Raw genomic sequence first — 25517 nt, 5'->3', positions numbered from 1 at the left:
AGCCACTCAAAAATCCGCACTTCATCGAGCATTGGATCGTTTGGTTAGGCTAAGCTTCGCGAGGGGTCGTGTAGTGGGGACAGCGATCTACTGTGGCGACGATGAGCAGGCACGAGCAGAATTTCAACACACTCGGCAAATCTGTGATAATATTACAGAAAGACAGTCGAGAAAAAACAAAAAATCGAATGCGCCACTTCCAGGACGGTCGCGTTAGCGGTTAAACTTTTACAACACCGTGTGGAGAAGAGGTTCCCGATGAGCAATGCGCAACGGCGAGTCACAAACTCAGTGGCGATTTAGCGGTAAATACGAGAGAAATAATCTAGCGTTACGTCAATCCTGGTCCCGGATCCATGATATAAACCGCGTCGACATGATTACAAACTGTTATGGGGGTTCACTAGACACACGTCATGCCTCTTCGAGGAGCCATTAGTAAACGTTTGTGCGGAGCAAGTCACGGTCTGTTGCAATATACATGTGTTCCCGCGAACACTTTCAAAATTATTTAAGGTTGTCTGTGGCAGATAGCCAAATTCTAGTTATTGAGCTGGTCTACTCGAAGAGGCGGTCATTACTTGCACAAGAAATTGAAATGCATAATCCACAATCAACAAAAATTCATAATTACGTTTTAACTAATCACCTGATGGCCCTTATTGCAATTTACAAATTGTAGTCGTGGAGTTAGCAAGCGGATCCACTTGGAATTAATTCTCGGGATGACATCAGTTTCGAGATATTAACCCCCGAACTTTGCGGAGGAATGCATCGGCGTTCCAGTTAATTTTGTGCTTGAATGCATAAGCGATGTTTTGTTAAGATACTAACTGGAACGCCAAGCATTTCTCCGCAAAGTTCGATAATTATATCTCGAAGCTGGTGTCATCCCGAGAATTCTTTCCAAGTGGATCCGCCTTGCGAACTCCACGGCTACATTTGTAAATTGCAATATGGGCCATCAGGTAATTAGTTAAAAACCTAGTTGGTGAATTATTGTTAATGATTCGATAATGCTTTTCAATTTTTGTGCAAGTATGTCCGCCTCTTCGAGTAGACCAGCTCATGAACGAAAATTGTGCTATCTTCCACAGGTAACCTTTAAGAATTTTTGGAAGTGTTCGCAGAAACACCCTGTATATTCTCTCTCTCTCTCTCTCTATCTCTCTCTTTTTTTCTGATGCAGTGGCCTCTTGACTTTTGCTCCCGACTGTACATAGAACTGGGCCGCTATCTTGTACGCGTTCGAAAATCCAACGTTCGGTTTTCGTCTCACGCGATTGTCCAGGCCGCGCCGATATCGGGGCCTTGGCCATTCTAGGCCAGTCGCATGAGGCGAAACCGAACGTCGGCTTTTCGAACGCGCACAAGATAGCGGCCCTGAAATATATGCTGGCAGCAGAGGCGAAAAAAAAAGAAACGGGAAAATACAAAGTTTTACGCACCAGTTTGTAGCCTTTCGGTGCACTGTCGCGCTCTATGCGAGCGGCCTGTGAAGTTTCGCGCGCCTCATGCCAGCCCCCGTTGACACCACTGTGTGGCACACGCAGGCTGTGCGGCTGCAGCCAGGCAGGCAGCGTGGACAGCCCGCCTTCGTGCAACCCCGACTCGGGCGTGTGCCGCTGCAAGGCCAACGTGGAGGGACGCCAGTGCGACCGCTGCAAACCCGGCTTCTTCAACCTGCAGCGCGACAACGAGTTCGGCTGCACCCCTTGCTTCTGCTTCGGCCACTCGGCGTTGTGCCAGAGCGCGCCCGGTTACTCGCGGTACAGCCTGATCAGCACCTTCGCCAGAGGTGGGTCCGTGTGCGAACTTCTGGACCCGAACGACAGGGACGCGGACCCGCGTGCAACAAACACCCACCAAGTTGGCGCGGCCCGCGTAGATGAGACACCACTGGTTGCTGTAAACGGGTGCGAGCGGTGCCACGTTTAAACCAAAAGGCTGCACCACTCTCTTAAACGTGACCGATCCGATACACACTGCATAATTCTTCGCTCTCCCTTACCCCACAAAGCCCACTTGCCTCCATGCAGCATTCTTACACTACACGTGCATCTGCACGCGTCATTCTCCGCCAACCTTGAACTCGCCGTTTACTTGACTGCATGTCTGCTCAACGTATTTAGATCTGGCGCCCATCCATGGCCGCTTCGCTGCACAACAACAATTTCAGCCGCGGAGCCTTCTCGAACAAATACGGAGCGCGATTTTCAGAAGAGAGAAAAAAAAAAATGCTGTCCTAAGCTTTGGTCCAGCATCAAAACTTCTCGCACCGTCGTCCAAGCAAAAGTGCGCTACTAGAATGATGCATGACTGGACAGCGCATTTAGTCGGGGTATATATGTATTTCGGAGTCATGAGGGAGGTAGTGGCCGAATACTGCACCAGGCCGGCCAATTCCTGTTCTGGTGAGGGAGGGACTTTGATGAAACTTAGTGGGCCTTCCTAGATTGGTTGCACCTGACTAGTATAGCCCACTAGCTCTCAGCGATATATTTTTTCTTGCCGGTATCAGGCACCACTCCATGCCTGAAATGTGGTGGACTCTAGTAGGATTCGAACTTACGACCTTCAGATTTGAAGCCGGGTATTCTACCAGGGTAATTGGAGATCGCAGGAGAGGCCTCGTCCTGAAGTGACATAAATATAGGCTGATGAATGATGTATTTTCAATGCCGTCTGCAACCAACATTTTGTACTCACACACCCTTGACCACGCAGACAAGGCATTGGAAGGCGGCGGACCATTCATGGGCGCAGCGTTAACACCCCCACGAGTACGCCGCCCACCACTTGGCTGTGGTGGCACCCGGAAAAGAAGCCGTCTACTTCCTCGCACCATGTGGAGCGACTCTGTCGTCATTGCATGCTTTCGTGCATGGCATTTGGCGTCGGCTTCCCGACATGGGAACCGACCGTTCTCCAAGTTTCCTTGCAACGCGGTTTTGCCAAAAAAAAAAAAAAAAAAACTGAAACGCGAGTACGCTTTGGAAGAGCGCGAAGGAACGTATACTAATAGGGTGTCGATTCTTTGCCTTGTTCTTCTCTTTGTATTAATGTAAAACTACCAGTGTGTCGTGCGGCGATGCAGGACAACATGAAAGTACTTGTCAATCACTTACGACGCAGTTTCACTTTCTGCATTTCTCATTAAGTCCAAGGTTTTACTCCCGCAGTTAGGGGTACGTCACAGTCCGTGTTTTTGCGGCGGGAAATCAGGAGCCTGATGGAATTAAACGCACAGGCGGCGAGCTTCCCGTCATTTTCGTCTCTGATTCGGCCGCTGTTCTTGCAGAGCGATTTTAAATGACTCAAATATTCACTCTATAGCGTACTAGCTCATACATGGAAGTGGCGAGTGTTAGTGTACGTTGTATTACTACTATCGCGGACTTTATTTAGCATAGTGCCAATACTGTTCGCTTTCTCCGATGACAACGTGTGCAAACGTCCTGTAGGTTTCCGCAAAGCAAGCTACTATCTCCCCATAAACATTCTTGTGCATGATTTAGACCGCTCTTGTACATTCTAACGTGTTTTTTTTTTTTTGTTTTCCGCGAAACAATTGATTGGCCTGCACGAAGCGATAGACGCCCTTACCAAAGCGCGTGTTTCTCGTTTGCGGGTTCTGAAATGCAAGGCGCGAATACGACGACGGACAAAGAGAGAAAAGGCACACAGGGCGCCACTTCCAACACTGTTTAATCAGATAAACACGCCACTATTATATAAGTAGCGCTATCACAGTTCATCAGTGCGCAGTCGCGTTCAGGTAAAGCAGTTCTTTGCGCGATAGTGAGATTGATGCAACACTCACGCACCTATCACCTGCCTCAATGATTCTTTTTGCCTCATTACTAATCTAACCCATTTGTCACGGCTTCTGGCAACCACAGCGTAGGCGTTAAAAAATATATCAGATTTAACAATCTGATCATTTCAGATCATGCTCACAATCATGCCCACTATCCCTAATCTCTTTTCGGCACCGCAGACCGGTACTCGGCGACCAGCGCGCCTCGTACACAGAACCGACGTTCACTTCTGCGCATCGGCGAGGAGGGCCCGCAGTCGTCGGTGGAGGACATCGTACTGGAAGGGGCCCACGGCAGCGTGTCGCAGCACATCTTCGGCCAAGGCAACGGGCTGCCGTCCATACGCAACCTGGAGTACCGGTTCCGCCTGCACGAGGACCCGCGGTACGGCTGGAACCCGACGCTAAGCTCGCGGGAGTTCATCAGCATCCTCTCGAACCTGACCGCCATCCGGATAAGGGCCACCTACGTACCACGAGGTGCGTCTGCTCTATGACCCTGAACACATCCCCGCAGAACTTACTCGGAGGAGGAGGAGAGTTCGCGGAAAGTGCGTGTCATGCGACCATAGAGACAGCCTAAAATCGACGACGGGGACCTGGTTCTGGTTAATAGAAACAGAGCGATTTACAGCTCCCCAGTGAAACTGCTGGTTTCAACGATACCCTCGCAGTAAAACATTAACAAATAGCTCTCTCGCCGATGGGCTTAATGTCCAGCTGCACGAACATGCAAATGAGATTCATCATGGCGTACGCTTTATTTTTTTATTTTCATTTTTTGTTCACAAGAACAGCTGTCAGCTGTTACCTGGTAGTGCTTCGGTAAAGGAAAGTGCTTTGAACATTTTTCAGTGCAGTTTTTGCAAGTCGTCGCAGGTGCTAATTTAATTTTTTTACTATAGCATCTTATGCAGTATCGGTGCTATTAGGATCACGTCATCATCTGGCCTTCTAAATGACGAATTATTTCTACCCGTCATCCCTTTCAGTGTAGATGTAGACTTCTACACCGCGGCGAAAACGTCCCTGGCCGCCCTCACAACGTCTCTTGCGCCTCGCAGGCACGGGCTTCATCGACAACATCCAGCTCCAGTCTGCGCAGCGTTCCGCCTACGGCACCGAGGCCGCCACCTGGGTCGAGATGTGCAACTGCCCCGAGGGATACGTGGGCCAGTTCTGCGAGTCGTGCGCGCCCGGTTCCGGCACGACCCGCCGCGCGGCGGGAAGTTCTCGCGCTGTGTGCCCTGCAACTGCAACGGCCACGCGCTCATCTGCGAACCGGACACCGGTCAGCCTGTCTTGCATGCAACAATTTCGTGCGCCGCAGACGCGCGGATCACGGAGTTTTTTTGGTCGAGTCCCGCGCACTTGCCTTTTATTTCGAAGTAATTCATATAAACTTCTTGTTAAAAGAATACTATAAAGAGAAATGCTCAACCAGTTTAGACAGGCAAATGGCATTCCTTCAAAGATGTGCTTGCGCTTGTCTTGACGTAAAAGGTAGATTATTAGCTGAGTAAATTGAGGGCCAAACTTCTCTGTTTTGAATGTGGCGCCCAACAACGCGATGGTGATGTCGGTGCGACGTCACAATTTTCGTATCGTTGTCTCATATAAGGTTAATAAGGCACGATGTGCCATGCATTCCAACAAAACAGGCGCTCACAGGAAGTTGTAGACTTGAAATGATTGACAGGGATAGAACAAGATCTTGAGTCACAACGTTTCGATTAGGGGACATGTCTTTGTTAGGGCTGACGATGAAGACAAACCTCCGTGTCGAAATGTCGGCTTCAGCTGCATTCCTTGTTCGACCACTGTTGGCGTGCCAAGTGTAGCATAACTATGACTGCAAATATCGTGCTTGGAATAAAAAAGAAAGCGGCTTCAAAATATAGAAAAAAGGTTAGTTAATCAACTGACACGAAATTTGTCGATCTTCGCATCAGATTATGCGCCAATGCATTTTTCTTCGCTAACATTAGGGTAGTTGGCCTAAACAAGCGGCATTTAAGGTTGTGTCATAATTGATTCAATTGAATCAGGTCGGCTTTTCTGGTTTGTATGCAGACAACGCTAACTAAAACTCTAATTATGCTCTCACGTGGCTTCGTCACACGCTCAACATGACTAACGGTATTTATGCTAATTGCCGTCGTACGGTACTTTATTTTGGCAACAACTGAGTTTCCAAAGTGAAACATGAATAGAGTTGCTGGACGATGCACAGCCAACGTGCACTTGCCGTTCCTGACCTGGCGCTGTCAGTCGCGCGATAATCGTTAAACCTATATACGCTCAGGAGGCTGCCAAAACAAGAGTACCGTCTGGCGAACTAATTCGTGCAAACGGTCTTCGAATACTATCAGGAAAGGAAACCGAGCTCCTTGGTGTCAGAGCACTGGTTACTGCTATTCGACTGGACAACCAACCTCGGCAACTTATCTGCGGCGCGTCTAAATTATTCCTTGAGTATCATTTACGTAAAGACAAAAAAGTAGGTCGTGCTTCACTGAGTTCGATGCAAAAATCTCGTGACGTATTAAGGATCCTACAAAAATCTAGTTTTCAAGTCCTGTCACATTCGTGACGTGTACCTTGCCCGCGTGCCTAAGATGAAAAGCCCTCCCTCAAATTTTCGTTCTGCAGCACGCGCTCGAATATTTGCATCTGCTCGCTGATTGGCCCACATTCAAGACAGCAGCTGTAGCCTATACTTGAGCATGATGGCAAAACAGGGCAGACGGCAAACAGCTGCGCTCCGGTCCCGAGTTGTTGCTTTCCTTTCCTATATAGAACTGATCGCGCGGGTGCTTTGCCCTAACGATCTGGTGGTGGTGGTTGCTAACCCCCTGGCTTGCGCGGGTGTAGGGCACTGCATCTGCCAGCATAACACGGCGGGCGAGTTTTGCGAGCGTTGCGCGCCGCGCTACTACGGCAACGCGCTGGCGGGCACCCCGGACGACTGCCAGCCGTGCCCGTGCCCCGACCAGGCGCCTGCGCCGTCCTGCCCGACGAGAGCGTCGTCTGCCTCGAGTGCCCGCAGGGATATTCCGGTGGGTGGCGCCGCTTAACACTCCTGCCTCTGCTCTCTGGGCGGGCTGCGGCTTCTCTCTTTTCTCTGTCTCTCTCTACTTTTCGTGGAGCCCCGTTTATCGCGTCAGCGAGATCAAACTTACCAATGCGGGCTTGATAACAGTACTGACGTTTTGCAATTAGTGGTATACCATAAACTGCAGTTCATGATTCCAGCATTACATTAAGGAGAAGTAGAAACGGGCTACACTACGTGTCCTGAATAAAACTCCAGTCATAGTTCACTTTAGAACGAGCAAATGATTCGCGTCGCCTATTTCGTAGTGTGGCGATTTTGCCTGAATCTGTCCAGCAAGCTTGAAATACATAACATTCATCATGCCAGAGTCATCAGAGTATATAGCTCCTTCCAACACAAATGGACCATGAAGACTCTTTCAGCGGGTCCTCCAAAGGAGACTCCAATAATATTCCACCTTCTCATTTAAATAAATGCTCTAAATTGCCGAACTGATGCTTTAATGTCAGGCCTGCTTGCGGAAAGCTTTGAAAATATTTGGCTAATATATTTTAATATATTCTTTATATATATACACCGCCTTGGTCTCGCTGACGAAAGTGTGACAAAAAAAAAGTGAACCGTTATCGTAGATCGCTTCCAAGCATAATAGTCCCATTAACTATGGTGTGTGGGGTATCGTCTTCTGCTGCAAATTAAATGTTGCGGAGGCTTGGTATTTCTGATTAATAGGGATCTCACTCTATAACGCCAATATAACCGAAAGTCATCTCAGTGAATTCTGTGAGGCATGTTTCTGTGGTCGCTCAAATGCTCACGGAAACGGTGTATGTTTGAGTGTAAGAAAACATTTGCAACTTCATCCAAGTCAAATGCTGCAACTAAAAAACACAACGTAACCGGGTGGCAAAGTAAGTCTTTCTTTTTTGTTTTTAGAATTTAGAAAAGTACCTGATGCATTGTCTGAGGAATACCTTTATATCATTTATACAATGTATTTTCTTATGTTACCTATTTTAAAAATCGGCTGTGGTAGATTGTACAATTTTATTTCTTGAGGTGGTATAGTCGAAGCGTCTGCAACACTAAAAGGAACATAGAAGTATATCCGCGTAGTTAAGGTTTTCTCATTCTATCTTAGAAGCAAGAAAGCCTTCGTTTGTAGTAAACAAAAATGCTTTACTGAAAAGTATTACACGAATTGAGGCTAGGTGCTGCTGGTACAACATATTTGCGGGCGCTGAAGAAGAAATAGGCAGGCAGAAATAGACAGACACGGGGGATAGTGTGTGTCTGTCTCTGTCTCGCTTAGCTCTTTAAACGTGTGAATTGAAGTCGTGAGGTCGATCAACACTAATGCCTGACCTCACGGAAAGGGTGACCCACGGAGCTGTCCCACTTGAACGTGCCTGTGATGCAAGTGCACATTAATTGCTGAACATTTTGCACCTGCTAATCTCCGCGCAGTCAGATCTGAGCACCGCACTCCATTTAGGCTGGTCACTGTAGACGAAAGTGACCTTCTGCTTAATTGCTACCATGTCATTCGCGTCACGTGCATATCAGCTCTTGCACAGAGCACAAGGAAAGCGAGACTAAGTAATTGTACTTCGTTATGGTTATATAACGCTTCAACTTGCGTAACGCAGGTTGTACGTATATCTCGGCGATTGACGGACTCCTAAATTCTCAGATTTATTTTGGCAGAGACACGCAAACCCTTGCGTCATTCGCAAGCGATAATCTGTGCGCTATTATCAAACACGCCCGCGGGGAACAGAACTTCTGTCACGTGGGGATGTATTAGGCTGGATCAAAAAGTGCACCAAGAGATTCATCGAGCGCGATGGTCATCGCGTACAGGGCGGAGGTGCGACCTGTGCTTCGACGGACACTACGGTGACCCACAAGGAAACTTCGGGTCCAAGGTTCCCTGCAAGAAGTGCGAGTGCAACGACAACATCGACCCCAACGCTGTGGCCAACTGCAACACGTGAGCGAGATTCCTTTGCATCTCCTTTCGACTAGCGGCTTTAAAGTCACATGCCGTGCGGCTTAGTGTTCATCGGAAAAGAAAGGCGCGGACCTCAACAAATGAAGCGCATCTTCAAATCCGAGTGTTGGACCTTCTCCGTATACTCCATGGTAGAAAACCTGCGTGTCACTGTAGCTTGATTGAATCAGCGCGGGCTTAGCCTAAGACTGACACCGTCACACTGAAGTGCGGAGACGAGTGAAAAGTTTTCCGAGCACACAATGTATACACATGCCAGGGCATTCGCATCACAACTATCGCCGAATAAAAATGCTAACCCGATTAACCGGTATATCTAATTGACTAATTATTCAATTAATCGGATTTGTGGATTTACATACATAAGCGGGGGGAAAATGAAAGCCGACGAGTTCTCACTATGCACACACTTTGAACAACAGAGCCGCGCTGTATTTTAATCGACAGTTTCCTTTATACTCGAACGGCACTCCGCGTAAGTGGACATTCTAGCTCACACGTGTACTGGACACGTGTGCGCTATTTTATTTCTATTACACACAATAAAAGCTACACATTTAGACAGACTTTGCAGCCATTACAGAACGCATATGTGGGCGCAGTTGGCGCTAATGGGTGTTCACCAAGAGAAGCGGGAGCGTCAATGCCGGCGCTTGCCCGATGTTGGTCACGTGAGCTAACCGATTATCCGCGTTGAAAAAAGAAATTCCTCGCGATAAACGCTTAAATCGAATAATCGGAAGGTCTCTCGATTTGTAGACCAGCCCTAATCACAATGTTTTCTGTGTTATTTCTACCACGAACGTTGTTCGAACATCTGTGGAGGTACATTTAGCGACGCTCTTATATAGCTGGAACAGATGACAAGTCTGCCGCTACCTGGAGCTTATCCGCTGGCTCGCCGACGGGCTGTAGTGTGAGCGTGTGCTTTAATTCTATAACTCTGTAGCTGCTGAACGCATATGAGCTGTTGAGAGCTAACAGTGCCGAAAGATAATAACCAACTAATGTATGTGGTGGTGCCTTTAATAAGTGTTATTTTTTTTGTGATCTGCGTGGCTGAATTCACTGTCTCCTGAAAGGCACGCATGTGACGAAATCCTTCATATTGTCGGGTTTAAGCATTGCCGGGCCCCCTTCGTGCCACGAATGCGACAAATCAACAACACTCGAGCAGAATGCGCTTCTTTTCAGGGCTAGCGCGTGTTCACCAGATCCTAATGTGCGGCACATGCATTAGCATTTTTTTTTTGTTGCGGTAACTCAGTAATACGTTCCACTGTCCTGTTTATATTTGCGCACTCAGGTACCCTTTTCACGCGTTTGGTTGCACACTACACGTTGAATGAAACCACTAAAATACAGTGTTTAAAAGCTTAATATTAGACAGTGTCTCTCGTTGTGTGTGTTTGTTGCAACTTCAACGGCTCTTCTCTCAATCTCTTTCTATCTCTCTCTCTCTGTCTTTTTCTTTTCTTTGGGTAGCAGAAATTGAGCCCTCGATCTTTTCGGGACGCTGTTTTTATGCCAGACTTGTGTTTGCGTGCTCTTCTGATAAAACTGTTTTCTAATCGGTGGAAATCTAGCGTAATTTTGATAGTATAGCATCATGCAGTGTTTGTTTGTATAGTACTCGTTCATTATTCTTATGCGAATTAGTTTTAGCGGGAAGCTTAGTTACCGCATATACCCGCTACGAGTACACGTGACCTTTCTGCCCCCCCCTCGGCAGAACGACTGGCGAGTGCCTGAAGTGCGTCTACAACACCACCGGCTTCAATTGTGAGCGCTGCCTGCCCGGACACTTCGGAGACGCGCTGTCCGTGCCCAAGGGAGACTGCAAGCGTGAGTGTATCATCCTGACCGGCGGCGGGTTCTCAATATATACCCTACCCTCAAAAGGGTCTACAGTCGAACCCGGATATATCGAACCCGCATATAACGAATTATTGTGTATAATGAACAGCAGTAAAATCCCCTTGAAAATTTCTGTATGAAATTTTTATTTCATATGTTGAATTACCTATATATCGAACTTTCTAGTGTTCCTTCAGGTTGGATATATCCGGGTTCGGCTGTTTACGCAAACGCTGTGGTATAAGGAACGTGTGCCTAATTAGAGCAATAAGTATATATCTCTTCGGTCGAAACGGATGGAATGTTCTCGCTCAAATTTCCCGCAGTATAGTTTCATTTCGCGGTGGAGTCATTTCAGTAACACGTTCGTGAGAAGAATTTACCAGTTCTGTGTAGAATAAATCGGAAGTACGCGCCGCCTACGGCGATGTCAGACGTAAAGTTCAGAATTTGCGGGAACGGAATAGTCGCACCATATCTGGTCTTTGCTGCGGAGAAACCATACGCTATGGGCGAAAAACGACGCGCGTCTTGTTCCGGCTGTTAAAGTGACATATTAAGTTGCCGTGAAATGCTATACTGACTTTGTCTGGTTTCGCCACCGGCGACGCGTATACTTCTGATCCAGACCACACTAAATAGGCAAGTAATGCACCTAAACGTAGTGTTAAAATTAATCCACCGCGAAATCGTACCTCTATGTGAAATTTGAGCGCGTACGAGCCAGCAGTCCTGCCCGAACTTTGATGTATGCCTGGCGCTTTTATGTACGGTGTGTTCGGTAAATACAAGGTGTTTCAGCGAACACCTTCAAAAATGGTTAAAGGTTGCCTGTGGCAGATAGCACAACTCTAGTTCATGAGCTGGTCTACTCGAAGAGGCGCGGACATTACTTGCACAAAAAATTGAAATGCATAATTGACTTATTAACAAATGTTTACCAATGAAGTTTTTGACTAATTACCTTAATTATGGCCCATATTGCAATTTACAAATTCTAGCCGTAGAGTTCGCAAGGCGGATCCACTTGGAACGAATTGTCAGGGTGACACCAGTTTCGAGATACTAACTCCCGAACTTTGCGGAGAAATGTATTGGCGTTCTAGTTACTTGCTTAACAAAACGTCGTTTTATGCATTGAAGGACAAAAGTAACTGCAACGCCAATACATTTCTCCGCAAAGTTCGGGAGTTAGTATCTCGAAACTGGTGTCACCTTGACAATTCGTTCCAAGTAGATCCGCCTACGATCTCCACGGCTAGAATTTGTAAATTGCAATATAGGGCCATAAGGGAATTAGTTAAAAACTTCATTGGTAAACATTTGTTAATAAGTCGATTATGCGTTTCAATTTTTGTGCAAGTAATGTCCGCGCCTCTTCGAGTAGACCAGCTCATGAACTAGAGTTGTGCTATCGGCCACAGGCAACCTTCAAAATTTTTGAAGGTGTTCGCTGAAACACCCTGTTATTCTCATCCAGTAACCTTGTATGTGTGTTTGATCGGGCGGACCTGTTGCACTCAGTATAAGCGTCTTGTTTTCGCCTAGCGGCTCGTAGAAGAAAAAGAAAGCGGTTGTGAGCCAATCACAGCTTGAAGAATACCGAGATTTCGGTCACGGTTGTTGTATCTTTATTTTTACGAAATATTCATTTTCTTAGAACGACGTGCTTATACCATTATGGTAGCAGCCCTTTATTAATTACGCAACGCGTATATGCTTCCAACAAACCGGCTATCGTCTGCAAAACGAAGTAAATCATTGAATCTGGCTTCGCTCCAGGGGTTATCCAGGCTAGCGCTTTTTTTTTCGTTCTTTCTATTGATGGAACTATGCACGCACGCATGTATTCTTTTGAGGCGTGTCACTGGTGTCGTGTGCTACAGTTTGCAGGCTGTAAAACAAAATTGACATAATTAAGAGAGAGGATAGGTAAAGGGCACAAAGAGGTGGAGAAGGAAAGAAGCGCGACGGCACGAGTGAGAAACGCGATGAAATCTTGCAGCGTGCGACTGCCACCGGCTGGGCTCGATGGAGGGCTCCGAGTGCGACCCGCGCTCGGGCCAGTGCGCCTGCAAGGCGAACGTGGCGGGCCGCCAGTGTGGCCAGTGCCGCGAGGGCTACTGGAACCTGCAGAGCGGCGACGGCTGCGAGGCCTGCAACTGCAACCTGATCGGCTCGTACAACCGCACCTGCGACCAGCGCACGGGACACTGCCATTGCCGGCCCGGCGTCACCGGAAAACAGTGCGACCAGTGCCTGCCGTACCACTACGGCTTCTCGCCTGACGGCTGCGTGCGTAAGTACATGTCGCCCCGGGCGACACTTCCAACTCGTCGCTATAAGACGTGCGACTCTATAGATGTTGTCTCCACGCCTATACGAAAAGCTGCAAGGAGCCATTCCCTCTGGATAAACGTAAGAATACAACGCTGTCAATTCACTCATTTGTTTTTAAACTATATGCGGGTGGGGATTGGCTTATTCTTCGATAGCTCGGAAAATGGCCATACGTGGCCCTCGCGCCATTAAACTGTACTCGTCGATCAGCTCGAAAAAAAAACTATAATAAGATAGCGAACCATGCAATCAGAAAAGGGATAATGCAGTTTGTCAATAATTATACGCTTCTAGCGTGTCTTTGGTTGAACCACTTTTCTGCGCTCAGTTATATTTCTTTACCTCGCATTTGCCTTATTATTTCTTTCTCTCTCATCCCAAAGAACATCATTGTATCTTGAGCAAATTCTTCGTTTTTTTTTTCTGCTGTGAGCGCAAGCATAAGCGTCTGTGTACGTGATCGCAATCGCAACACGATGTTAATTTTCATTCGATTACATTGACTAAACTTCACTAATCCAACCGCTGGTGACAGTCCAAGTGCCAGGAACGTACGATAAAGACCTGTGAACCACTACGTATCGAAAACTTTGAAGGTCAAAACTTAAGAGGGCTAGTCAAGTTGGCCTGCGGGCGAATTTTTCCGAGAAGCCCAGCATCATTTTTTGTCTCCCGTAAACTTTATGGGGAAGAAAGTCATTTCACTTCGGGTTAGGTGCGGAGGTGTCTTCATTTTTGGTACTGTCTGCTAACGTACGTCCTTGACATGTTTAACAAAAAAGAAGCAGCGAAATTTCGGCATTCAGCAACGCCAACCTGCACCCTTCGACGTCCTAGGAACGCCCCTTGTTAAATGTACGCGTATGCGAGTATAGGCTTTCCTATGCTTAAAAGTCGTGTGCTGGGAGAAGCCTGCACAACTTGCTTCGTTTTGATTGCAAATTTCTCTAACTGTGTGTCCTCTCGTGTCACCCCGGCAGCGTGCGACTGCGACAGCCAGGGCTCGGTGTCGCTGCAGTGCGCCCCTGACGGCCAGTGTGAGTGTCGACCAAACGTGGAAGGTCGCCGCTGCGAGCGCTGCAAGGAGAACAAGTACAACAAGGAGGCCGGATGCGTCGGTGGGTCTCACCGTGCCTTTGCTGCGCCTTTGCTGCGCCGTGCCTTTGCCGTGTCTTTTCCCAGTGACGTCACTGTCTCGAGTCTTTTACGGAGCCGCCTCTCGGCTGAAGACTTCAAAACCTGACGAAGCCATAAGGGACACATGCGCGAGAAAACGAGCGAGTATACGGAACACAAACTTTACTTATAGTATAGACATTTGTTTGCGTATTCAAAGTAGCCTGCCGGATGGCGGGCGAAACTGAACGATCGTCCAATAAAAGCGCGGAAAACGAGGCGACGAAAGAAAGAAGAGACATGCACAACGCTGTATGTCTCATCTACGTTCATCGCTCGTTTCACGCTCTGGGCGGTCAAAATTTCTGCCCTAGAGAAACTCCGATTACTGAGGTTGCACACCCTAATCTCAATAACAAGAACCGGAAGGTATAAATAGGTGTGATACACTCTCGACCCGTGGCATTCAAAGCGGGGGTGGTGCTTTCCTCTTCAAGCTATTTCCACCACCAAGCGCTTTCGACGCCTCTGTGTGCCACGGTTCAGGGTATACAGGTTATCATGCATCAATTTCCCTATTATTTGACAGTCCTGCATGGCCGACGCCGAGTGACCGTCACTTGTTTCCTTAAAAATGAGGTGCGAGCCAGCGTTTTTTTTTTCTTGGCACCGCGCACGCAGACTGTCCGACGTGCTACAACCTGGTTCAAGACGCCGTGAACGAGCACCGGGACAAGGTGGCCGAGCTGGCGCGCCTGCTGGACAACATCGAGAAGAACCCGCAGATCGTCAAGAGCGTCGACTTCGAGGAGAAGCTCGAGCAAGTGATGACCATCGTGAACGGCCTGTGGAAGGACGCCAAGCAGGCATCGGGTTAGTCGAAGCAACGATGAGCGCTGAGTGCTTCGCTTCTGCAAAAGAATGAGGAATAGCCAGCTATGCTCCATGTCGTCGAGTTTTAGGGGGTTTTAGGCTTATCGAATAAAATAATATTCATTCATTCCAGTGCATGCTGCAACATCGCTAATGCTTCTAAACTCCCAGCAACTTTCGAGCAGGAAAACATAGTAGCCACCGACTCCTTGCAGTGTTATTCTTTGCCGATTTCGCAACCACACTGAAGTCGAAATTGCATCCATTGACAACTTTCCAAGGTGACGAGACCACCTGTCGATCATTAATATGATAGGACAGAACCGTGACAGATTACTTTTACTTCGAAGTCAGTGCCGTTAACGTATAGCGCGGGTTGATTTCTGTCCATAATTCTAGCATAGGTCTAGACCGATTGAAAACTCACCGGTAGGAATGCTCGTTTAATCTGGCCTCACTGTCTCTCCCCCACGTGACGCGTCAGGCACTGGCGAGAGCCTGGCCGAGCGACTGGACGAGCTCCTGCGGCGCAAAGAAGGTGCAGGACATCGCCGGCAAGATTGGCCTCGAGATCGCGCTGGCCGAGGACATCGTGGAGGGCGCCGAGCGCAACATGACCAGCGCCGAGGCGGTCGTCGAGCGCATCAAGTCCACGCTGATGCAGGCGCAGAAGTACCTCGAGGATGAGGCGCAGAACGCGCTCAAGCGGGCGCTCGAGCGCTCCGACCGCTACGGCCAGCAGTCGGAGATGATGTCGCAGATCGCGCGCGACGCTCGCCAGCTGGCTGACCGGTGGGTGGCATGGGATAGAAGGACTTTGTACACAGTGGAAACTGATTCTTTTCGTGCGTGGTCGTTGGACCTAGCGGTGTGGCTTCAAATGGACGATTCTGGATTTGCCATTCGAAACAGCGCACTTTTTTTTCCGTCGGCGAAACAGCATTAAGCTAAACATCGTGTCAAAGAAATAGCATAAAGGAGATGCAACAGCTCAATAACACGGAACGTCTATGCGCTGTTTCTTCTCTCTGATAAGTCACCAACTAGCTTGCATGTGTACCTTAAAAAATATATGCGGGAGTGCTTGGGTCGACCATGAAAACGTTTCATTTCTCCTCGCCATTGCGTGCGCTCTGAATGCGAAGAGGGCGACGGCCACGTGAAAACGCCCCCAACCATTCACACGTAACCATCTTTGACCATCTTGAGAAAAAATTAAAGCGCATCAGATAATGAATGCAAATAACTAAAAAACCCCCCCTCAATCTTGCTGCGATACGCTGCGCTTCTTTTTGGCTCCTTTTTCGCTTATGCACTTGCGAATGTTCAGTGTTTTTTCATAAGAGCGAATTGGCGCCAAAGTTAAGAGTTATCTTTTCACCGTGCACCAAATCGACGAAAGATAGCAAAAGGTTGAATAAAAACAAGCACTTGTCCCCCAAGATTGCAGTGCTTAAACTTGAAGGAAAACGTTCACATGACGCATTTAACCTTAAGTCTTTACTAAATTACTGTCCACCGCGTGACTGCTCCTCCGGGTGGCGTAGCTGAAGTGCCGGCTTTTCTGAAGGCCGGGTTATTTGTGTGCTACCGCGACTCGAACGTGAGATCATTTAGAGCAGCGTTGGCTGCGAGAGAATATAGTCGAGGTATACTGACTACCTAGCAAACTACCTAACCTACCTACCTAGCCTGTAGCTTTGCGCCGATTCCAGCGGTTGTAACGGGAGACAGATTATGGGAGCAGCGTCTGTCCAACCAAAGCCCCACAATGACCGCGCAATGGGTGCAAGTCTCGCGCGGTGGCCGAGAACCGCGACCGCTCTCACAGCAACGAGGACGGTACCAGTTGTTTAAGTTTTTGCCTATGGTTTAGTTTGCTAGTGCCTCATGTTAATCGCGTCATGAATGAAACTCTCTGACCTTGGTTCGCTGACCTTAGTACCTTAGCAGTACACAGTCACCAGTGGTGAGCTAGAACATAACGTATGTGCAGCTTCCATCGAGTGCAAACGTTTTAAGGACTCATCTTTGCCGGACCCACAAAGATGCACCACTTCTACAAATGCTAGCACTGAATCGAGGCTCCCTCTTTTCTATACTTGTAGCTTTATTAAGCCCATCACCTTGGCTATCTAATCAATAAGCGATTCCGGCACGGGTACGTCTCGAAATAGCCTGGAAATTAATCGTTCGAGCTTTGTGCGGCAAGATCGACTCTGTCGCACGTAACACAATGTGCGTGCTCATTTTGCTTGTCCCACTTTCAGACACGAAAGTGACGCCCAGGAGATCGCAAACTTGGCTGCGGATGCTCTCAACACTTCCATGGAGGCCCGGGCCATCGCCGAAGGCGCGCTCAGCACGCAAGACAAGACAGAGAGCGAGATATACCTTCTCAAGAACAGGTACCGGGACGATATAATAACGCACTTGTGCCTCATAGGCACCCTTCATTCTTTGCTTGTTTGTTTTGCCTCATCACTTGACCAAGGAGAACGGTTTGCCAGTTCTGTAATGTATCGAGGCGTCATGGGCTGGTCAGACAGATGGTTAAAAAGATGTTCAGTGACGCGACGCAGAGTGAAAGTTGCGTCTTTACTCTTCGTTGTATTCACTTGCCTCTTAGCAATAACTTGACCTGGGCTGAAGTGTAAGCCCTCATGCCGCGACGTATGCTGTGCGACTTGCGACGTCAGTACGTTGAGTACTCTGTGCTGTGCTACCGCAATCCTGTGTATGCTCATTCTGTCACCTTTAGTCCGCAAATTTTGCAGCAGGAAAAAAAAATTCTAGGTTTCATGCCCTATAGTCGGCCAAGTAGTGTTACGCACGATACGTAGGGCGTCTTTGCACGTGTGATTTCACCTCTACTTCAGTGACCCGTGTGTCACATGACTACTTCGCTATCACCGGTGTTCATCACTCGGCGTACTGTACATCCCGCGTCGCGATACTTTAGATACCCTTGGTAATTGCATGTTGCGATCAGTTCGGCATAGGAATGAGACACATGGTGCCGTTGTGATGCCTTTACTTTATTTACAACCGCAACTAGCGTGGTCGTAGAACGTTCCTGGTTACGCACGCGTGGATGATTTCAACATGCTGATATCCAACGAAGCAATCAAAGCGGGCTTTTCCACAGAAGGCCTCTAATTGTGGAGAAGCCAGCTTTTGTGGGAATCTCTTTAGGGAGCTGTACTCGGGCATGAAGAGCGCGGCCTGTAGTCAGACAAGCATGCAACTCATTTCCTGACCTCTTCGGCGTGGTGTTTCCTGGTGTTGCCGCGTCGACCATGCGCGATTACCGAGAAGTAGTGACAACCGAAACATCTATATAAGCTGGTACACTGTGTTGTACACATCGGTTGCCACGACAACTTCGTTATGACGAGCTGTTAAATAGACGCTGCAACGCCGGGCGACGCCACGCCCAGAACATGCCTAAAATACGATACACGTGGCTGCCACTTATTATTACTCGTTCTTGGGCTAGAACATCAGTGAGCGCGAATTCGAAGACAAGGGTATCGATTCTCGTGTTCGAAATTCCGGTTACTGATTTTCGTTGTACAGCATGGATAGTGTTTGAGGCCCGTTGCAAGTACGACATACATACTTGGCTTGCATCATCATTGTTGAAGTACAATACTGCACGCAGAGCGATGTTATACCACTCGGGTCAAAACGATTATATTGCCGAGCTGAAATGCATAATTAGACGCCATAAAGACACAATGAGAAAAAGACGAAGCACACACAACGTTGACTTTCAAGTTTCAACCGAGCGGCTTAATTTCGAAGAAGGAAACATAATGTAGACCGAGCGCGCCTGCGTTTTGCGAACCCGGAATGCCGCTAAATGCTCGAAAAGGGAAGCGACCTACGTGAGAATGAACGCCAAGATGCAAGTCAACGTGTGTTTCGTCTTTCCTTGTGATCGCGTCTTCTCATGCCGTTTAACCAATCCGTTATTACTAACCAGCCCAACAAGCTACTCTATCGCGACTTGAAATGTCGCTGATGAATACAAGTACAGTCGGCCACAAAAGTTAACGGGACATGGTATTTGCGAAAAAAAAAGCTGAATTCCCGTCAAGCCAGGGCTCATAGCCTCGAATTCAAAGATTCGGTCTATAATAGTTCTTGCAAGTTAGACAGGGATGCCTTAAATTTAAAGCCCCATGAACTAACAGACGCTAAATTCACATTGGTCATCGAATCTGTGCCGTGGAATCCGCGAAACGTTTTCCAAACCACGACCGTTTAAATTGCACTTCTCTTTTATAGAATAAAATAGCAGGTTCACACCACTGTAGCATTATATACGTATGTAAATTCTTTCAGCGCGCTATTCAGAAGAAAATTTTCACACGTTGTCTACTGTGCTGAAGCAGCGGATATTTGTAGTTTGCTTGTTTGTTTGTTCCCGCCTCTCATAAACTTATTGTGATGCGACCGCTTTTGGCGACTATATTCTGCACACAATACGGTAGAACCCGCTGATACGTTTTCACGGGACCGTAACAAAAAAAATGTCACAGTTTCGCCCTAAGGGCGAAGCAATGAATGCGATAGCAACACAGCAATGTCATACGAAGTAAGGTGAGCGACCTTGGTAGCAATATGAATTGTAGTAAACATGAGCTGATTAAGTAAGCAGGTGTGTGCTGCGGCGTAATTAGACCGACATGAAGAGAGACTCGATGACCACGAGAAGGCGCGTGTGAAACGGTGGTGCTGATGAAGCGCTTCCCGTGGGCAGCGCGTGCGAAGGGACACACCTGTAGCGCTGCACTGCCGATCCGGGCAGCATTGCATGTGTAGCGTGCGTTGGAAAATGTGGCCCGACTATTACTAACTGAATGAACAAGCGTGGTGTGAGCGCGCACAAAGCATGAATAGATCACACTGAATGACTGCAGACAACGACTGTCAAAACGCTGGCAGCAAGCCCATACGCTGCAGCGGGCGAAGATACGTGCGGTCTATCGCTTCAACAGAAACTGAGCGGCGAATGCACAGTGCATAAAGGTCAGAGCCGTGTGGAGATAAGAGACGGTGCGGGCGAGCGACGAGCGCGGTTGTTGGCAGAGAAGTGCCCCCCCCCCCCCCCCCCCCCCCCTCCTCCGGCGCTGGCTTCCCGCTTCCTTGTTTGCTCGTGGGAGATTGAGTGCGTTCGCTCTCCGTGATAGCGCGCGTCCCCGCACGCTTCCGCTCGGGCATACGGCGCGCGGCGAAGATTTTATCTATACGGAACCTCACGGCGACGGCGACGCCGACGGCAGAAATCCGGTTGAAGTGTCCATATAATTGCTATCGCAATAAAATAATTTGACGTCACATCCGCTAAAAACAGAAGTGACGTCATTTTGTTCTCATAGGCGCGAAATTTGTTTTCGGAGGCCTGCCATTACAGCTGTATATTCAAATTCCCCGCCATTCGACTTGATGGGCATTCCGAGCTTTCAGCGCGGAAAGCGTTGCAGGAAAAGGTCAGCCGTACGGTGTCGAAATCGCATCGCTGCACAGAACATGCTTTCTTTGGAGGCCGACGAACGCTTTGGGCGTAGATTGCGTAGAGTACACGTCCTTTCGTCGGATGCCAAACCCGTCGGCCAGCGCTGTCGCACGAAAACAACTGAAGTAAACAAGTATCTGACGGTAGCAACTCACTACTTTTGACTGCACAGGTTAAGAAACAATAAAACTACCCGCGTAACTTAATTCAGACAAACGTCGACATGCAAAACAACACAGCATGTGAGGGGGCGTACTGTAACAGGTGAACTTTACGAGCGTGCCATTCCACGCACTCCAAGAGCTGCATTGCATTGCAGGCGATAGCGGCGTCAACGCCCGCCGGTATCAATGAGCGCTCTCACGGTGGGCGCTGAAAAAAGGTATTTATTGTAATGATCAAGTAAAATAAGGTGTATCTGTTTGTCTCCATGCGTATATAAAATGGATTAGGAATTTTATTTTCGTTGAATGAATACAAATGCGTCTCGCTTTAAAAAAAAGCGCTTTTTTCTTTCCCAGCGTTTATTCGCTTCAAACATAGTCGCGCTTCAATCGCTGCTCCCACAACCACCCTTGCTGATGTCGGTGACAATTGGTTCTGAACCGCTTTTCGCCCGAAGCTTCGCGACCTATGTGGATCGACCTTGGCTATCCCTCCCCCCTCGCCGGTGCCTCGTGCGCAACGGAAGAAGGCGCGCTTCCTCCCTGCTTTTCTTTTGTTCGCGCGCGAGATTTAGACGCGATCGTCGGCTTCCCTGGCACGCTTGCACTTGCACATACAGCATACGGCGCGCGGCGACGGCGTTATCACCCTTGGACTTTATACGGAACATCTATGAGCCAAAACGAATTTTACGACCGCAACGCTTAATAGACACCACCTTTAGATAGCAAATACGGATCTCAAGCGCCAGACTTTTGCTGGCGGAAACCGTCATTACATCATAAGTGTCTCCCCCGGCACTTTGGGTGGCCAATGCCATCGTCAAGCAACCAAGCCAAGCGACATGAAAGCTAAAATGGCCGCTCGGGCCGGCGCGGGGTGGCAGTTCGCAACGTATGATGCGGGAACGGTCCCACAGTTGCAACGTAACAGCGGGGTTACCAATGCAAATGCATTGGATTCTATGGGAGCTGTGCCGGGACCGGCCGGAAACGACTTAACAGCCGGGAAAACGCATCACCCGGGAACGTAACAGCGGTGTTCTACTGTAAAACAACGTATAGTTTGCTTTATCGCGGATTCTTCCAATAGCGCTCTTTAACGCTGTTCTTGCGATGGCACTGCTGGCTAGAATAATTCGCCCTAACTGATTCGCGGCAGCGTGCTACTTGTCAGCGCAAGTGATGCACCCGTGCTGAGGCCTCCGCTGTGTCGCCGTGTGCTCACGCAGGATGCGCGAATCATGGACCTCATGCTGCGCACTAAGAAGATGGCCGAGGAGGCCAGGGAGGAAGTGCGCAAGGCGTACGACGATGCCCTGAGAGTCTTGTCGGATGCCTCGTCGGTGCAGATGCCGGAGATCGACACCGACGAGCTTTCCCGCAAGGCACAAGAAATCATCGACGAGGTATGTGTGGCTTGGCTTGGCTTATCGCGTGTTGGCGACGGCTCGGAATTGGGTCTTTTTGTATAGTTTGACAGTATACGTTTTAACGCATTAGCAGCGCACTTTTTCTGTACATCAGCCCGTGACGCGACCCTCACGGCTCTGTGGTTCAGAAGTCACTGCTGCCCCGAGAATTTTCTGTCAGCCTCGGTTCAGCCGACTGCTTACCTGACCGTTGCACGTAGTTTATTCATGTGCGATGGCACCGTAATTGCTGCACGACATCGTCGCCTCGGCCGAATGACCGTACGTGAATGCTACTTGGTCTTACTGCACGAACGTCGCGCAAGTTCAACCTGCATTTGCAGTGCACGCCTAGTAGAGAATGCAGGAGCGGACGTCACGTACTGCGTGACGTCATTCAGTGCCACACCTTTTTGAATTTCTCAGCCGTCTACTCATTTCAGAGGCGTTTTATTTAAGTCGCGCCTGCCTCCGTGCAATTGAAGCACGGTGCCATGCTTTGAATCAAGAAAGCCTACGGCGCTCTGATGCTGAGCACGAGGTCACGGGCTCGATACCCTGCCGCGGAGGCCGCATTCAGACGGGGTAGAAATTTAAAACAAAAACGTTCGCGTACTTTGGTTTAGGACCACTTCAGAGAAACCCCGACCCACCGGTAGTCGATTAGCCTGGCGTTGCGCTGCCGAGCTCGACGTCGCGGTTTCGGTCGCGCAGCGGCGTGGCTCATAATCAGATCGCGCTTGTGGCACGTAGAACCCCGAATTTAATTAATTACATGACCCCAGGTGGTAAAAAACCAGTGTTTTCACTACGGCGTCCCTCGTGGCCCATACACTGCAGTTTCGGGACGTTAAACCCCGCAATCTAAAGAATCATTTATTTTTTTGATTTTGTCGCGTACGCTTTTACTTGCCTCCATATGTTGCTTGTCGCCTGCAATTCACTGGCTCGTTCCAGCGATGTCGAATGCTCAGAACACGGTGCATTTAGGGGACATATACCTTTTCACTTGAGACAAAGGAAATTTTATATTTGTCGGGATAATGTCCTCTAAAAAAAACAAAAAAAAAAAAAAAAACACGACAAGCTCGAAGGATGGTTAAAGAGCAGTTTTTCTGTGGCGGCAGTAAAATTTCAACCTGAAGAAAATTGAATTCATACGCGGGGCGTGTATGAAAATGCGCTTTAATGTCACATTGCAGGACCAAACAAGATAGCCGACTTCGCCTCAGATTCGCACAGTCTCAGCCTTGCTCACGTACTTGCGGGTCATCAGCGGTTGGGAATTGCCCGCGCTTTTGTCACTATTTCTCACGTCCCCGGAATGCGGAAATCGGAAAGGAACACTCGACATTGGTCGTCACTATAACTTCGAACGCTTCTGTGACAGAACACGCTTTACATTGCCTTGTGGTTTCTGTGTGTACGTAAGTTCACGCTTAGGACACCGACTGCAGCCAGAGCCAATGTGCCGGAGCCTGCAATATGAATCGTAAGCTACGAGGACTGAATTTGCTTCTTTTTCAAGAGACCACGGTTGGCTTGTTCCACCATGCGAGAGTAAAATGTGCTCGAGTTGGTAAATGTAGTGCGTGGCTCCTTCGAGCGACGTTGTAATAGAGTCATAGGCTCGACAGAGGTTCGGGCAAAGAAAAAGCCTCACTGTCTCCTGCCGTCGCAGGCTGGTCGCATCCAAAGGAAGCCGACGAGCTGCTGGCCAAGCACGCCGCCGTCCTGGAGAGGGTGGGCCGCAACGCGAGGAGGCCGAGGATCTCCTCGCCGAGCACAACGCCAACAGCAGGTACCGTGTTTCCTCACTGTTTCGGATGTTGCGCAAGTGCGCACGGCAGTCTCACTGTAACTCCACGTGCAAGACTTTACTTCTTAAATGGCGGACAAATGCCCTGCAGTGTGTATAACAAGCAACCGCGCGTGGAGTTGAGTGCGCTTCGCTCTCGAGGCCGCATATTAGTAGTTCGTATTAAACTTGCAGTAGCGGACAGGGTATGGGCAAAGGAACGAGCGCAAGAAACACGGCGATACGTTTCCAACTGACATTCAGTGAAAGATTAACGTGATACCTAGGAAATGCCAAGATAGCATGCATGTGGTCAAGGAGCGTGTGCAAGGCATACCAGAGTTCTGTACCCGATAAGGACAATGACGCAAGTTTCTTCATCCGAACGTATTTCGGCTGTTTCGATTATTTCCCGCGTGTACTTGTCCCCGTTATACGGGAAATAATGGTGCGATTATCAAAAGACAGCGATCACTTGCAGCTGCTGCAGTAACGTGGCAGGTTTCTATTGTCATTCGTAGAGCACTTGTGTTGTTCAGTCTTGTCCGTATGCTTTTCTTCGCTCTTTTAATTTTACTATCTACCTTGAACCAACTAGCCCAGCAGCAAGCTTTGTTACGCCCCTGCCCTTTGCGAACTAGATTACCGTGCGTTCTTAGCCGGCCGTACGTCTAGGCATTGTCCCGCCTGACCTACGTAATTTCTATCGCATCTCTGTATATATTGTGTTAACTTTCCAATAAACGTTGTGGTGTTTGTTGTACTTGTTCCTTTGATTTCGTACTGTCCGTAGCGCGCGTTTACAAGTTAGCGTAAACAGGATTACAAAAGACAAAGTGCGGAACGGTGGCGTTGCGATAGCTCGCGTAACGTAAATTCCTCGCGGAACGCAATTCACAAGTTCGCTGCGGCCGGAGTCCAAAACTCAGTTTAGAACTTTGGAACTCGATTAGCGGGCGTGTTATCACCTCAGTCGCAAGAACGATTCTTCTTCATCACGCCAGTCTTGAAATTATTTTCAAAGTAAATCTGCTGCGGTTTTACAATCGACAAAAAAGGCGACGCGGTAACGGGTCGACGCTAGTGACGACGCAACGCAAAAGCAGTTGTCGTCGAACAGTTGAACACAAACAAGCACTGAGTGGCTCGCGAAGCAATCAGAACCAAGAAAACGAGAAGAAGCAGAGTGGAGTTCAGGAGACTCGCTTATATACGTCGAGGCACAGTATCTCGAGCGCCCGCAGAAAATGATCACAGCTAGGTAAAAAGCAAATACAAAATTTTAGAGAGTTTTACCGAATATGTGGTTTCAAAAGCAATCTGGTTGCGTCTAGCTCCTGGACTCTGCAATGCCGCCACCTCTATATTTCTTGCGTGCGCAAGCCGCAAGGAGTCGCCAATGGCTCTCGAACTGCCAGCGTTCGTGCTTTAAAAGTTCCCTTGGCCTCCGCCCTGACTTAGCGCGCAGAAGAGAGCCTATTGCGTCCGTTCCGTGAAACTTGTCCATTCTTGTCTATTCCAGATTTTAAACACTCAGCTTT

At 48.6% G+C, this 25517-nt stretch overlaps 1 protein-coding gene across 1 annotated transcript in view; it reads left to right on the top strand.

The window, feature by feature from the left end:
- Positions 1–25517, top strand: part of LOC119445925 (laminin subunit gamma-1-like) — a 472050-nt gene that overhangs the window by 172357 nt on the left and 274176 nt on the right. Inside the window, 17 exon segments of the mRNA XM_049663167.1 lie at positions 1554–1806; positions 2728–2848; positions 4001–4300; positions 4885–5016; positions 5019–5111; positions 6695–6811; positions 6814–6879; positions 8742–8871; positions 10625–10737; positions 12755–13048; positions 14070–14207; positions 14887–15078; positions 15563–15608; positions 15610–15870; positions 17349–17496; positions 22008–22175; positions 23860–23979. Coding sequence (XP_049519124.1) covers positions 1554–1806; positions 2728–2848; positions 4001–4300; positions 4885–5016; positions 5019–5111; positions 6695–6811; positions 6814–6879; positions 8742–8871; positions 10625–10737; positions 12755–13048; positions 14070–14207; positions 14887–15078; positions 15563–15608; positions 15610–15870; positions 17349–17496; positions 22008–22175; positions 23860–23979 — 2692 coding nt within the window.

Source organism: Dermacentor silvarum, chromosome 1 (assembly GCF_013339745.2).
Source record: "Dermacentor silvarum isolate Dsil-2018 chromosome 1, BIME_Dsil_1.4, whole genome shotgun sequence".
In the NCBI taxonomy this organism is placed as follows: domain Eukaryota; kingdom Metazoa; phylum Arthropoda; class Arachnida; order Ixodida; family Ixodidae; genus Dermacentor; species Dermacentor silvarum.
Note: the sequence above shows the minus strand (reverse complement) of the source record. Positions and strands in the feature narration are given on the sequence as shown.